Source organism: Lineus longissimus, chromosome 3 (assembly GCF_910592395.1).
Source record: "Lineus longissimus chromosome 3, tnLinLong1.2, whole genome shotgun sequence".
Classification (NCBI taxonomy): domain Eukaryota; kingdom Metazoa; phylum Nemertea; class Pilidiophora; order Heteronemertea; family Lineidae; genus Lineus; species Lineus longissimus.
In genome coordinates this window covers 25,111,845-25,125,659 of record NC_088310.1, presented here as the reverse complement: position 1 = coordinate 25,125,659, position 13,815 = coordinate 25,111,845, and the positions used below count along the sequence as shown (strand labels likewise).

Here is a 13,815-nt window from a genome sequence, read left to right as displayed (position 1 = left end):
ATGGGCTGTATCAGGTAAATCCCAGAGTTAAATAAGTTTGGGTCTGTAGGGTCCGGATGCTGTCCCAGGTAAACGAGGTTACTCTGGTACATGATACACTCCCAGTAGGCTACCTTAGTTGCCAAGTAGCATACTCGGGTCTGTTGTCAAGAGTGCAGTGTGATAGAAGCTGTACTAGAGGCAAAAGGGTTCCGATGCTGTCCTTGGTACTCTATCTATCTATCTATGTATCACATTTATATAGCGCCCTTATCAGTCCTATATTGGGCCGTTCAAAGGCGCTTTACAAAAACAGAGTCTCTATAAGAAGTATATAGTCTTTGACAACAATAAACAATTCTAATGTTCGTAATGTTGTTGAAAAAGGTGGGTCTTCAGGAGTGTCTTAAAAGTTGTGATGGAGTCCGCATTTCGAATATTACTAGGGAGGTCATTCCAGAGTGCTGCTGCGGCACACTGGAATGTACGCTCGCCAAATCTAATCTTTGTGCGCAGGAGCACTAGCGAGATGGTATCTGCTGATCGAAGTACTCGCCGTGACTGACGGATCTCTAAAAAGACAGACAGGTACTTGGGGGCCTGTCCTCGCATGGCTTTGAAAGCTAGCAGAAGTATCTTAAAATTTACCCGACTGACAATGGGCAGCCAATGCAGTTCACGTAAGTACATGGGCTGTATCAGGTACATAAGTTGCCTCAATGGCCTGTGTGGTCCAGATGCTGTCCGAGGTGCATAAGGTTACTCAGAGGTACATTTTATACTCCAAGTAAGCTACTTGAGTTGTCAAGTAGGGTATCATGCCTGTTGTTTAAGTACGGTGAGCTAGAAGCTCCACCAGTGGCAGAAGGTCCAAGCACTTACTTGAGATGAGCTATTCTTATTCCAGGTTGGGCCTGCCTCGAAGTGCAGTGTGATGAATCTCTACCAGAGAAAAGGGTCCCGATATTGTCCCAAGTTATTAGTCTGCATCAGGTACAACACAAGGTACAAGAAGAGCTACTTTAGGTACCAAATTGAACGACCAGGAGAAGCCGTTCAACGCTTCTATCCATAATAAGTGGCTGTGGGGAGAGGGAAGGCAGCGCCTCCAGTTCATTGTTATCCATATAAGACAGTCTGGGGATGAATTGGTCCCGATATTAGCTTTGGTGGTCAAAAGTGACATGGAATGAAGCATATGCCAAAGCACTCGTCATTCATGAGAAACAAAACCAGAAGTTAATTGTATAAGCTCTTGTGTAAGCTCTTTATTGCATTCCATGTACAACTACATTAGGATGTCAACAGCTATCCTAAAAACAGCTCCATTGATGGGCAATACATCTCAAAATTACATTACAGAGCTGGAGTTTTTGTCTGCGCAGTAGCTGAGAGTCACATTACTGCTGGTTTTCCAATAGTTATTGGAGGCAATAGACAGTCTAGATGTACAGACTACTCATCAAAGACTGTACAACAGTCTAGCACACAGCCTGCACGTCTTCAGTCTTAGCAGAGCAACCAGTTTAGATTTGTTGCAGGTAAAATGCGATTGTTTTATGAATCGCATCAAAATCCCAAGTAGACTTAGTGACTGGTACAACAGCCTTGAAGACAATGTCATGATATCACAGATAAAGCCAAGTCCAAACTTGAATGTCCTCAAGCATAGCTCGCCAAAACATTGAAGAAATGATACACCTCGTCAGAGTCCATGACACCAACTTCTGTCGTACATTCCCCACACTTTACAGGGTGATAAGCTTCACCTTCGTTCAACCCACAATCTGGTGCAGCCTCCTCCTCCAGATCAGCATCATGTTTCCTCTTTTTACTCTTATTCTTTTTCTTGGGGTTGCCTTTTGGATATCGTAGCACCTCGGTGTTGTTGACGTTACAGTTCATGACAAACATTGCACGGTATTGGTTCTTGTACAAAGCGTGTCTGAAATAAACATATCTCGTTTAATAGGAATGACAGGCAAACTCAAGACCACACAATAGAAGATTGCCTTGACTTCTAAGCCTACCATCTATAGACCTGGCCAGAAGGAGCAGAATTGAAAACTAAGCTATGTGAGAGGAGATTGCCCAGAAGTCCACCTTTATTTGTGACTGCAACACATTGATAGTTTCATCATAAATAAAGTTTGATTAATTTATCTCGCTGGACACCATGACAACTCTACTTGTGGCATTTTCTAAGACTGCCAATTCTAAGCTGCCAAGGGTTAGAAGGTTAGACTGAAAGATGACAAGGAACTGATAGTCAAACATGACCGAGCTGACAGTATTGTCCGCTGGGTCCACGGCATAGGATCTATCTAGAAAAGAAGACTACCCACCTCTGACAGTCAATGCAAAGAGTGATCATACATGCAGGACAGTTCAGTACAGCATCACTTTGAGGAGCAGGTTTTACTTTATTCTTATTGGCCGCCTTTGGTCTGTGTTTCCGTCTCATTTGGTCCACCCATCTCTGGTTATCATCATCCTGATCAGGATCATATAGAAGGTCATCATTTGAAACAACTGGGCGTTTCTCTTTTGGAGCTGAAAAAATTGAAACAAATTGTCATCTACATTCTTTAGCACTTACATTTGTACCACTCAATGTCTATGACTTTTCGATGAATAGCAACTCACAACGTGTTCAACAGACAGGTGATGATTACAAATAAATGCTGTAGCTCATTTCTAGGAATTCTTAAACAACTTCATCATGGCATTTTGCCGATCATCAACCCAAATTTTGAAATACAGGGTACCCTAATTCATGTAATTGAAAGCCCTGACATTGACAAAGGCAAATTTCCCTCTTCAAAGTAGAGAGGAATCTTACCCCTTGAGTCATTTTCATCCTCACTGTCATCAGAATCAAAATAATCCTCCTCATAATACGTTGGTGGCTTTGGTTGACTTGATGATGTATTCGATTCTTTGCCAGATGATGATGATCCTGCAAGAGAGCGAGTACAATGGAGTCAAAAACATTATCTTCACACTGACTGTTATCACCTGGAGATCATGATTTTAGGTCAGGATCTTATGCTACAGTTTCATTACACAAAATTAAGCCTCTATCTTCATTTTTAGATTGAAAGGGCACAGCATTTTTTACAGAAAGACGGGCAGTTTGCTGAAATAAACAGAAAACTATGCATAATGATTCATCATACCAGGTTTCACTGATGTGAAGCCCCTCCTCAATTCAAGGTCCTGGACAGTGCAATTGAGTTCCATATCCATCTCCTTTTCAAAGTCACTTTCATCTTCAGTGGAACTTTTGCCTTCTGATTTCAGCTGTAACTTTCTCTTCTGTTCAGGTGTGCCTTTCAAAATAACATCCAAATCGTCCTCTGATCCACTGCTGAAGAATTAAACATATAAAAGAAATTTAATTGATTCAATAACAATTCGAGTTATACATAAAGAAACACACAGCAGAATTATCTGAGTTATCCATGTAATTGAAACGTTTGGTTTCAGTATTCACATAAAAGTCTTCATTCAGTTACAATGCATGCAAAATGTATACAGGGCCCTGTACATAACCATAGGGCAGAATATTTACCTGCATGACACTCCCTCATCACTGTCAAAATCCAGGTTGTAACCATCGCCCTGTTCGCAGAAGACACTCATCTTTAATCTACAGAAAGATTTCCCAAACTTATTTCCAGATTTTTGATTTTATCGACAAAAATGTGTTTTGTTTAGAAAACCATGGGCGCAGACATGTTGGATTTTTGGTTCCACTCTTTTGCACGAGATGGCGCTGAACGAATTTAAAGGTCTTTGATTGGCCCGTGCACTTTGGCGCGGAATGACGAAAGCACTTTCTTTGGAACTGACTGTGAAAACGTTCTGACATCTCTGAATAAATGCCGATTTTTTATCACTTGAGTTCATTTTTCTGATCCAGTCATGTCATCTAATGTGTCGAGATTGAAAGAGGTTCAAAACAATTATGAAAATAGGTATGATATTGGGCGATTTTTCGAAAAACCGTCCTATGTATTTGTAGACACAACTGAGTTGAGTTGGAAATACAAATCACAGGATGTCCCAGAAAGAAAGCATGAGTGTGACTCTTTATGTTTGGCCCCACTGTCACTGATCTGACTGCCCAAGCTCATCGCCATCATGTTGACAGTAGCTCAAGGCTTAGGCCTCCTGTTTGTTTATACTAGTGTAGGTCTTTGAGATTGACATATGTCCAGTTTTACTTCACCTATGTTCGCTAACCAATTATTAATTCATTGTGTCTTTCAGATTTAATTGCATAATTTGCTGGTATCCAAAACTCCGAATGGTCTATGGCCGTTGTCAACACAGAATTTGCGCTGACTGCTTGTATGACGAGAATGGATTCTGCCGAGAAGATTTAATGAAATGTCCAACCTGTCAAAAACCTCACTCCTTCCCATTTTGCAAGTAAGTTAACACAGTGAAAACTGGTGATGAAAATTTCAATATGAGTCTTCGAGCTCTCCAAACAATTGAAATTTCATTTCACAGATTGAACCCTGAAGTGTGTTTATCTTCTTTTGTGTCCACCAAAACTGCCACACTCTCCCATGTTTGCTCTTATTGATAATAGTTTGCTGCAGAAAAAGCTTATCAGGTAATCGTTATGTGTATTGCATGTTTCAGACCAGATATTCCAGATGACAGTATTGAAGCACAGCGTTGTTTAGGAGTAAGGGAATGCCCGCATAAAGATTGCAATGAGACAATGTGGGAATGGGAGATGGAAGAGCACCTCAAGTAAGTGAAATCATATCATGAATCAGTGATTGGTAAATTGTAATCTCTTTGTAAATATTCATCATGGCACACCTTTCTCATGACTTTGTTATGTTGATAATCACATTTGATATTCATTGCTAGGGATTGCCGTGAACCCACTCCACCAAGAGAAGCAACTCCACAAAAGAAAGTGAGGCGAAGACGGTTATCTCTTCCGCAGCCGTCAGATACCAAACGGGTGACAAGAAGTAGTAATACACAAAAAGAAGAGCCAGAAGGTGTACCAGTGCAAAGACGGCGGAGTGCAAGAATTGTTCTTTCCAGGGTAATATGACAGACATCATAATGACAGTCAGATCTTATAGAGTCGCAGTGGACAATTGTCTCATTAGAATATTTGTTGTGCCCTCTCTAATCTGTTTAAACTCCAACTCATGGTCTGAAGCAGCGAATTTAACTGGAGTCTTCAACCTTCATATGTGTATTGGATTGACTTAGGCCGAGTTCAAGAATGGTGGCGTCGGGGATATCACAATAGGCAGCTGTTGGTGTTATACTCAAGAAGCAGTTTGCTTTGGTGGAGTTGAGACTGAGAGTAACATTAAGGTGATTAAGATGCAGTCAAAATACATGTAAAACTTAGTTAGAAGTAGGGACTAAGATCTCATTTTGCATATTTTGGTGAATCTAGCGTATGTATATTTGGACTGACCTCAGTCTGTTTTAGTTTAACTTATTGTGTAGAGAGGCTTAGTGTAGTGAATTGTTGCTGATTGTCCTGGTGCTGTGTACATGGGGACATGGGGTGTCCAAAGCATTGAAACCTAGGCTTGTCTTGAATGAATGTAATTGGTTTAATGTTCCGCAGCTTGGCTGAAATAATCATGCCTATTTCAAAATGTATTATACTAAACAAAAGATTCCTTGGGACCATAGTGATTTAACACTCATCACGACATGTACCATTTTGCCCCAAATTGCCATGTCAGATCTGGTTGTAGGTATTCAGCCATTTACAAGTACATTGTACTACTGTTTCGTCCTTACTGCTGTCCTAAACATTTAGAATTATCTGACAGGCAAGTCCTAATGTTGTCCAGTTATTAGATATTGATTTCAATTTAAAAATTAACCAATTATAAGTATTTTGTGCAATTAAATTGGTTGTACATGTAATTATGTGCTTGAGCGTGGCAAGGAGTTTGCTTTGATAACATTTTAATAAGGACAAAAAATTGACTGTAATTAGATAATTAAAAACCTGTTTCGTTCTTTATATATTCACGTATGATATGAGCCTTGGGAAACATACACAGTATCCCATCTCTCTATCTAACATTTACTTTGATTTAGATTCAGTTCAACTTAGACGTTATCTGTTTCAGTTAATCCCTTTATTTCATCTTAAGACTAAGGACCTAGTGAAGCGGACATGGTTTTGAACAACCCAGCCTGTATTGTGTGTTGTGGTATCATGCTATTTAGTTACGTGTATTTTTGTGTTTATATAACTTTTGTACAATTAGTCACTAAATTTTGGCAGTAGATTCATAAGAATAAATAAATGACACTTTTATTTTTTGTTAGAACTGTGTTTTAGTTATATTTCTGGACAAACTGCCGTTGAGGATTGCAGCTTCCCAACTTAGTAATTCAACATCAAGTAAGAACTCGCTCAGTGAAAGACATACATGTATACCTTGTTGTGAATTATGTAGCCACCGAACCTGCCCTAACTATAAGAACAATTGAGTTTTCACAACTAAATGTAGTTGAGAGACGCCCGATCATCTGATCAGCTGATATTGAAAGACCAGTGCCTGATCCAACCAAATATCTACTCCACATGTCAGAACCAGTTGAAAGGCCCCCAAGACCAAATAGACCTTATGAGAGCCAAGCATATAGTCGCAGCCACTTGGCAGACTTATTAACTTTTCTGACCAACTCTCAGGAGAGCTTGCAATCTAGAGTAGAAACAGTTTGCCAACTGAAAGCTGTTCTGACCAACTCACTGGGGCAAGTAGATATAATGTTTGGTCATACTGGCTAATCTGCCCAACTTGTTGTTCCATGCAGTTACAACCGATTCGCACGCCCATCAACCGATGTTAGCAGCCCAAAGCAGGGCCCAGCACGTACAAGTTTATTGTAGTCACAACAAGTTGTCAGCAGACGATCAGTTGATCTGACCAAATCACGGACAAGGACAAAGGAGCAGAGTCATTAGCAGATACAAGAAACTCTCGAGAGGCAACCATCCTGTCACAACCAGTTGGCCTCTCCAACTCGCAGGAGACATGCATTGGGTTAAATGAATATCGAAGAATCTCCCGATCAGATAAATCAGCCATTCATCAGCTTATTTGTGCTTGCCAACACGGTCTTTGACCATGGGCCAGTAATCAGCCATTCATCAGCTTATTTGTGCTTGCCAACAGTCTTTGACCATGGGCCAGTAATCAGCCATTCATCAGCTTATTTGTGCTTGCCAACACGGTCTTGGACCATGGGCCAGTAATCAGCCATTCATCAGCTTATTTGTGCTTGCCAACACGGTCTTTGACTATGGGCCAGTAATCAGCCATTCATCAGCTTATTTGTGCTTGCCAACACGGTCTTTGACCATGGGCCAGTAATCAGCCATTCATCAGCTTATTTGTGCTTGCCAACACGGTCTCCGACCATGGGCCAGTTGCCTTGTAATGAAGCCTTTCTTCAGACTTTCAGCCAGGGAGAGGGAACTGTCAATTACAAGCAAATCGACATGCTCGAGCTCAAAAGTAATTGGTCCATTCCTCATTGTCGTCATCTTCATCACAGGCAGTTGAAGATCTACATGTACGTTTTGTTAATTGGGACAGAATCTCTTTAAAATTGTTGAAACCTTTGCATGTCCTGGCAAAAGTAGGATATCCCAAAGTCAACATTTGAAAACAACCAAAAATAAAGAGAGATTAAGTGATTAAGTGATTTTTATTTGACTCTTTCCAGATGAATCAACCTCTTAGTAACATGAGACGATATACAACAAATATCACATCTGATGAAAGAGATGTTTGGAGATATAGCCATTTTAAACAATGCATCAGGAGACTAAATGAAACACAATATACTCATGTGGGTACTTTGGCATCATTTGGGCAATTCAAGCCTAAAAGTTCATGTGAACTTAATTGTCATCGTCCGAAAATGCAAAATCTTCCACAATATCCTCCTTATCTGGAATTTCATCACTTTCGTCACTATCCCCAGCATCATCTTCGTCATCATCCATTTCCACATCATCATTTTCATCATCATCATCATCATCATCATCATCACTTCCCCCACTGGCTGAACCTGCCAACTGTTCCAATTCATCACTATCAAAATCACTGCAATGAGCAAAAGAGGCCAATGATAAGTGAGACAAAGGCAGAGAACATTTGTATTTTCAAAGCTTTTTAATAAGAAAACCTTGTAAGGGAAGCGAACTGCAGAGGATGTCAGCCGCATGGAATCAGTGGCCGCTTATGTGGAATTCTTCTAATGCAAAAAACAAAGGGACAAGTTATCAACGGACAAAGGGTTTATACACACCTGTACTCTTGAGAGTCACTGTCACTTTGTTCCTTCTTCGTTTTCTTCTTCTTTGGTCTTTCAGATCGCAAGAGGAACCTGCAAAGAAATGGGAATATCACACAGAAGCCACTGGGAAAACGAGGTCGGATTCTTTTTTTCTTCCTCGACAGGTTTTTGACCTGATGACCTCCTTTAAGAAGGAGTTATCAATTAGAAACCGCTCATATTCAAATCACAAGTCCAACACCTTTACCAACAGACTACTCTGCCAAAATGGATTTTTTTCCAACCTTCTGTAGCAGAAAGTTCAGGACTGTACTCACCTAGTATCATCCTCCTCGCTTTCGTCACTTTCTGTATCAAAAAGTTCAGAGAATTCTTTTCTATCATCTTCAGACGCTTTCCTGATCTTGTCAGGCCTCTCTATGGATGGCAGACGGTCATCACCAACAATCTGAAACAAGGATTGTTATGTGTAGGTTTTAACTGCAAACATGGCTGTCCCATCATGCCACACATGAATATGAATCATCCAAACATGTCACTGCATACATCAGGGGGCGACATTCCTCTCCACCAGCTATGTAGCCTACATACATAAACAGGCCCCAACTTCGACAAACAAAATCAGCTCTCACAACACTTGACAGAAGAGAGTACATGTATGTAGTTCAGACCTCCGTATCCAAAAATTACCAAAGCATCTCAAAATGTACTTACCCTTTCCTTTCCAGCAATCTCATGCATCAACTCTCTGTCTCTGAGTTTCCTCCAAGTGGCATAGTATTTAGACAGCGGTGTTCCCTCAGTTTTGCTGCGAACTTCCCAAGCATCCTACAAAGTATAATCATTGTAAGAAATGTAATACTATGAAAGTAGTTGTGCCTTTGCTGTCAACAAACACAATGGGGAAATTGTTGAAGGATTGAATACACATGAACAATGAGGCACTGAAGGCAGGTGCCAGGATGTCTATTGGTAGTTTCTGGGTGACAAGTATGCATTCCAATAATCTTATTTATTTGCATCGGCAGCACCATCCTGTAATGCACATATCAGACATTATCAGCCTCCTCATACATGTACATGCACTGATACTCACAACAGCCTTCAGATTCTTCAGATCAAGAGCAGATGACGTCCGCCGCTGTGTTATTGTTTTGGATGTTTCTTCCACCTTTTCAAGGATCTGCCTCAGTTGCTTTGTGAAGTTAGCAACTTTACACTTCTTGATAAAATCCTTGATCTGGAAACGAAAATGTTGGGATATAAAAATCAAGCCAGCGGTCCTCGAGACTGCTGGGGTGGATCAAAATTTGGACATCGTTCGATGACAAACCCATCAATCTTGATTAGTTAACCAAGGACCAACATCGAGGTAATGATTTTATTCTGAAGGGTTTTAAGTGAACAATATCTATCAAATTAAAATCTTAGTTCTTTGTTGTGACACCAAGGATCGTTGTGATCAAAACGAGGCCAACATGATTTCCAATAGAAACGCTTTTATCCCGTGAACTAGGCGTTTGAGAATTATACATGTACCCACTCACCTGTATCACAGCAGGCAAGGCCAGTTCAGGGAAACCGACAGTGTGCGAATGAATGTGGAAATGCTCCATGAATAGATCATACAACTGTTCAACCAGACCATCCTTGAATCCCTTCTCTTCTATCTGTGCTTTGGAGAACTTTAGTATGCAAGCAAAATTGAATGGCTTGAAACTGGAGGACTTGTGGCGCTTGTTGAAATCGGTTGATTCCAGAACCTGAAAACAGAGAGTGAACCTGTATGCAAACATACTACACCTACACCTGGAAACGACATTCAGGAGGCCTACAGTTTACGGGTCAGATATCTCTGCTCTTCCTAACTTGCACAGGATTAATCCGAAAAGGGGTGAAACAAGCAAAATTATGTCTTTCATATCAAATTCCTTGTCCTTGGAATGAGACGTGAAGCCGAGATTTCTATCCACTGGTGCCTATGCCAGGGCAAGCAAGAGACCAACCAAGTGAGAAACACACATAGTACTTGTGATAAGACTCGTCCTCTGGCCAAAGACAGAGCCATTGGGGCAAAAACGCATCTAGTGCCTAACTGTAGCGTAGCAGAATGCAAAAAATGCTCATCTTCCCTTGGATGAACACTGTACGAGACTCACCTCTAGAATCAATGGTAGCACTGGTATGAATGTGCTAGTTGATTCTGAGAGTTTGTTCAATGCCCTGATGCAATGAAACCGAAGTGGATAATATCGAGCTGTAGGAGCTAACCTGAAATAGAAGAAAAATGTTAATGTGGGAATACAGAATTTCAGTAGCAGGGCAACTGTATAACCACATATCCAAAAGTAATATTCAATATAGCGTCTCTCTTTCTTGGGTGACTCTAAATGGCCCTAAATCAATGCGCATTGTATTTTAGGAAACTTACTTGACAGTGCCGATGATTGTCTGTACAAGAGGGTAGATGAGGGGATCCATTACATCATTTGGATGCAGGGTGGATAACAGACGGACCCACAGTGTCAACGAATGGATGTATTGCCAGTTGTACACAGATTGACACGTTTCCTGGAAGATAACAGAAGAACTGTTAAAAGAAGGATGGCTAGGTTGAGGTGTCAAATTTGGGATTCCTATGTGACCTTGGGCCAGAAACTTTTCTTAATTGTCACGTCTTTGAAAGAGACGTTAAACTGAAGTCAATGATGACAACGGGACGACATATAAGAAAGTAGGTTGGCAGGCACATAAATCGCAAACACTTTTGTAACTAAACTGTTTACCTTTTTCCGAATAGTCAATGCATTTCGTAAATGAATGGCTAACTGCCTAATGTAAATGAAGGTGTATTGGTAGGCAAGATTGACATCGATTGCAAACAACTCCACCAGACAGCGCTGCATGAAGTTAATCAGTGGCAATGACGTTGGAGATGTGAATTTACAATTCTTGATGTATGCCATGTACATTTTCTGGAAAGAGTAAAACAAATAAGCAAAGGAAATGTCAGTGAAAAGATTATCAATTTCTTCAACAGTTATTCTAGTACACGTATAGTCTTTGCTTTCAGCCATAACAATGCAAGCTTGAGCATATTTTCCATGTTTCAATTTCTTCACTTGCTGGAATCAGATTTCAACATTTTTTAATATGAAAAAAAGAGCAGCAGTTTTCACTATACTAGTTTCGAACAATGACTGCAAGAGTGACCTCCTCCGCATTTAGTTAGCAATGAAATAATACTTGTATTGATCTCACCTTTATACATGGCTCCAGTAGTGTGTCTTGCCTCATGTGGACAAGCTTGATTAAGGTGACAAATGCTAGAACTCGAGTGGTCTCTTCAGCAGTGCACCACGTGTTGATCAGCATCTTCATCAAGTTCTTCAATATCCTTGGAAAGCAGAGACAATATGGCAACAGCTGATGGATATGCCTCAGGAGAACATTCACAAGCGCCGCCTCCGCCATCCCTGACACCATCTAAAATCAACAAGGCAATGTAACTAACCAATACATGGAAGAAAACCCAATTTGAAAGTGGGCATCTATATAAATCATACCGATACAAATATGTACCACAACATGTAGCTTCAGGAGACAGAGTGTATATTTCGGAAAAGTAACAAGTAATTTTCAGTTTCCATAAGGTGTACAACATGTACACCTAGTTGTGCAACTATTCACTTCAAGCAACCACCAAGGAGGACATGTCCCTAGTCACTATCCAAAGACAGGAGCTGACATGGCTTGATACCAACAAGTTTTCTGGGTTCAACATTTCATTTCCATCTTGAGACAAGACATACAACCTACCCGGAGAAGATTTTTCAAATATGCCTGGACGTCAGGTTTTACTCTTCTCCAACGAGGACTGGTATCTGGTAGAGTTGGATTTTTGGGGTCTTTAGATGGTGTAAGCTCTAAGTGGTTCTCGACGGTTGGCAGAACAGATGACAAACACAGTCTTATGACTCCATTGAAAACTTTACTGTCCTCCACAACATAGTGGCACATCTTGGACTCCTCACTTTTTGTCTGAAGAACAGCAGCTTTGAAAGCCTGGACAACTTTGTGAAGGGCAGCCAAAGAGTGAGTCTTCTTGAGTGACTTTCCCCATTCTTTTAGCATCTTCATGTTTACCAAGGTCTTCTTTCCTGTACCTGTTCTCTTGGTGGACTTCTCTGTTGGCTTTTCTTCATCACTTTCACTTGCTACCTCCAGTTCTGCAGGGGGTTGGTGATAAAGTTCATCATCGCTGTCATTGTCATCGCTATCTGCCTCTAGCTTCCTCACTAACTCATCATTTTCATCACTGGATTCATCTTCCATTTCATTTGCCTCCTCTTCCTCCTCCTCATCATCATCTTCGTCATCGTCGCTTCCACTGTCATTGAAATCTAAAAGATCTTTATCCTGACTTTCTAAGAAACTGTAAAAATCAGGATCAGTCTCCTTCAACTTCTGTAAGGACTTTTTGTGCTGATGAACTTTCGGAATACTTTCTTGTATCTTCTTTGCAGCTTGTTCAACTTTCCCTCCTTTTTTCTGATTGGCTATCTTGCCTTTCTTTAGCTTTTTTGGGCTATCATCGCTGGTTCCACCAATGCTTGCTGTTTCACTGCTGCTGTCATTCAAACCCGAGTTCATGAAATCATCTATGCTCATGTCAGCAAGACGCTTTCTGAAAAGAGAAAAGTTGTGAAATTATGTCTTTCTTGGGGATTATATAACGCTTGGAACAAGTTTACAATCCCTGATCACGGACCAAAAAAGGTCATCAATTGACAAATAAGTGCCACTGTCCAATGACAATGGATTTACAGTTGAATGCGATCAATTCAATCTGAATACTGTCAATCTATATTCTATGTCATTTCTGATCGGGGATTGTGAATGCTAACCAAACACTTATCTCTTTCATTATAATTGCTAATTAGGCCTACAGCTTACTCAGTCTCTATACAGATCTGAGACTTACATCATCCCTGGTGATCTATTTGCGGACATGATATTTTCGTCAAAATGCAAAAAAACTACCCATCCGACAATCGGTATTTATGACACAGAAGAAAACAGCACTCGTTAGTCGTTTTTCGACTCCGATGGGAAATAAACACCCAAAACTTTACTTCATAACGATGCCTGTTACAAATGCTTTAGACTAAGCAACATGACATCGAAAATCAATTATCCATTAAGCAGATATTTGCAAGTATTTCGACCACGTGTTTTGCACCTTTTCTTGCTCTCCATTTTAGAGTTGTACAGAATATGCTAGTGTATATGATTGCCACTAGATGGAGCAAAACACATAAAAGAAATGATACATCTCATCGTTGTCAAGTCTCACTCGGACTCGCAGGGTCGCTCACTTCGGCCTGGCGCGTGGTGAAGCGCCAAAAAGAACATACTGGCGCTTACTCGCGCAAGCGCGGCGCTAGCAATCAAACAAAATAAACCATGTCAGGACATCGTCAGAGACCAAGTCTCAAGGAGAAAATGTCTTTG

General features: G+C 40.6%; 3 protein-coding genes across 5 annotated transcripts; 1 reads left to right on the top strand and 2 right to left on the bottom strand.

Moving 5' to 3' along the window:
• Positions 1-1,218: 1,218 nt before the first annotated feature.
• LOC135484344 (E2F-associated phosphoprotein-like) lies at positions 1,219-3,725 on the bottom strand. Its single transcript, XM_064765710.1, has 5 exons — positions 3,554-3,725; positions 3,159-3,349; positions 2,822-2,938; positions 2,325-2,532; positions 1,219-1,924 (listed from the first exon to the last, which is right to left on the bottom strand). The coding sequence occupies exons 1-5, from the start codon at positions 3,622-3,624 to the stop codon at positions 1,642-1,644; spliced, it is 870 nt and encodes a 289-aa protein (XP_064621780.1). The 5' UTR covers positions 3,625-3,725; the 3' UTR covers positions 1,219-1,641.
• A 113-nt stretch (positions 3,726-3,838) lies between these two features.
• LOC135484345 (uncharacterized) lies at positions 3,839-6,296 on the top strand. The gene is made up of 4 exons (XM_064765711.1): positions 3,839-3,959; positions 4,255-4,416; positions 4,636-4,749; positions 4,873-6,296. Exons 1-4 carry the CDS (start codon positions 3,907-3,909, stop codon positions 5,063-5,065), a joined length of 522 nt encoding a protein of 173 aa, XP_064621781.1. The 5' UTR covers positions 3,839-3,906; the 3' UTR covers positions 5,066-6,296.
• Positions 6,297-7,688: 1,392 nt separating this feature from the next.
• Positions 7,689-13,696, bottom strand: LOC135484342 (nucleolar complex protein 2 homolog). 3 transcript variants are annotated; one of them, XM_064765706.1, is made up of 12 exons: positions 13,544-13,696; positions 12,121-12,988; positions 11,563-11,787; positions 11,088-11,276; positions 10,733-10,872; positions 10,461-10,572; positions 9,849-10,064; positions 9,398-9,541; positions 9,016-9,129; positions 8,619-8,749; positions 8,314-8,391; positions 7,689-8,108 (listed from the first exon to the last, which is right to left on the bottom strand). In XM_064765706.1, the coding sequence occupies exons 1-12, from the start codon at positions 13,558-13,560 to the stop codon at positions 7,904-7,906; spliced, it is 2,439 nt and encodes an 812-aa protein (XP_064621776.1). In that variant the 5' UTR covers positions 13,561-13,696; the 3' UTR covers positions 7,689-7,903. The 3 variants fall into 3 exon arrangements, with proteins under 3 accessions (XP_064621776.1, XP_064621775.1, XP_064621778.1); XM_064765705.1 differs by lacking the exon at positions 13,544-13,696 and adding an exon at positions 13,286-13,522; XM_064765708.1 differs by lacking the exon at positions 13,544-13,696 and adding an exon at positions 13,437-13,476.
• Positions 13,697-13,815: the final 119 nt, after the last annotated feature.

Bases quoted from the DNA above. Each gene is read 5' to 3' on its own strand.
- LOC135484344 (XM_064765710.1), bottom strand. From the start codon at position 3,624: ATGAGTGTCTTCTGCGAACAGGGCGATGGTTACAACCTGGATTTTGAC. The intron at 2,939-3,158 runs GTATGATGAATC...GCTCTCTTGCAG, and splicing joins CTTCACATCAGTGAAACCTG to GATCATCATCATCTGGCAAA. The intron at 2,533-2,821 runs GTAAGATTCCTC...CAATTTTTTCAG, and splicing joins GGATGAAAATGACTCAAGGG to CTCCAAAAGAGAAACGCCCA.
- LOC135484345 (XM_064765711.1), top strand. From the start codon at position 3,907: ATGTCATCTAATGTGTCGAGATTGAAAGAGGTTCAAAACAATTATGAA. The intron at 3,960-4,254 runs GTATGATATTGG...TGTGTCTTTCAG, and splicing joins CAAAACAATTATGAAAATAG to ATTTAATTGCATAATTTGCT. The intron at 4,417-4,635 runs GTAAGTTAACAC...TGCATGTTTCAG, and splicing joins CACTCCTTCCCATTTTGCAA to ACCAGATATTCCAGATGACA.
- LOC135484342 (XM_064765705.1), bottom strand. From the start codon at position 13,314: ATGTCCGCAAATAGATCACCAGGGATGAT. The intron at 12,989-13,285 runs GTAAGTCTCAGA...TTCTCTTTTCAG, and splicing joins AATAGATCACCAGGGATGAT to AAAGCGTCTTGCTGACATGA. The intron at 9,130-9,397 runs GTGAGTATCAGT...TATACTTTGTAG, and splicing joins TGAAGAATCTGAAGGCTGTT to GATGCTTGGGAAGTTCGCAG.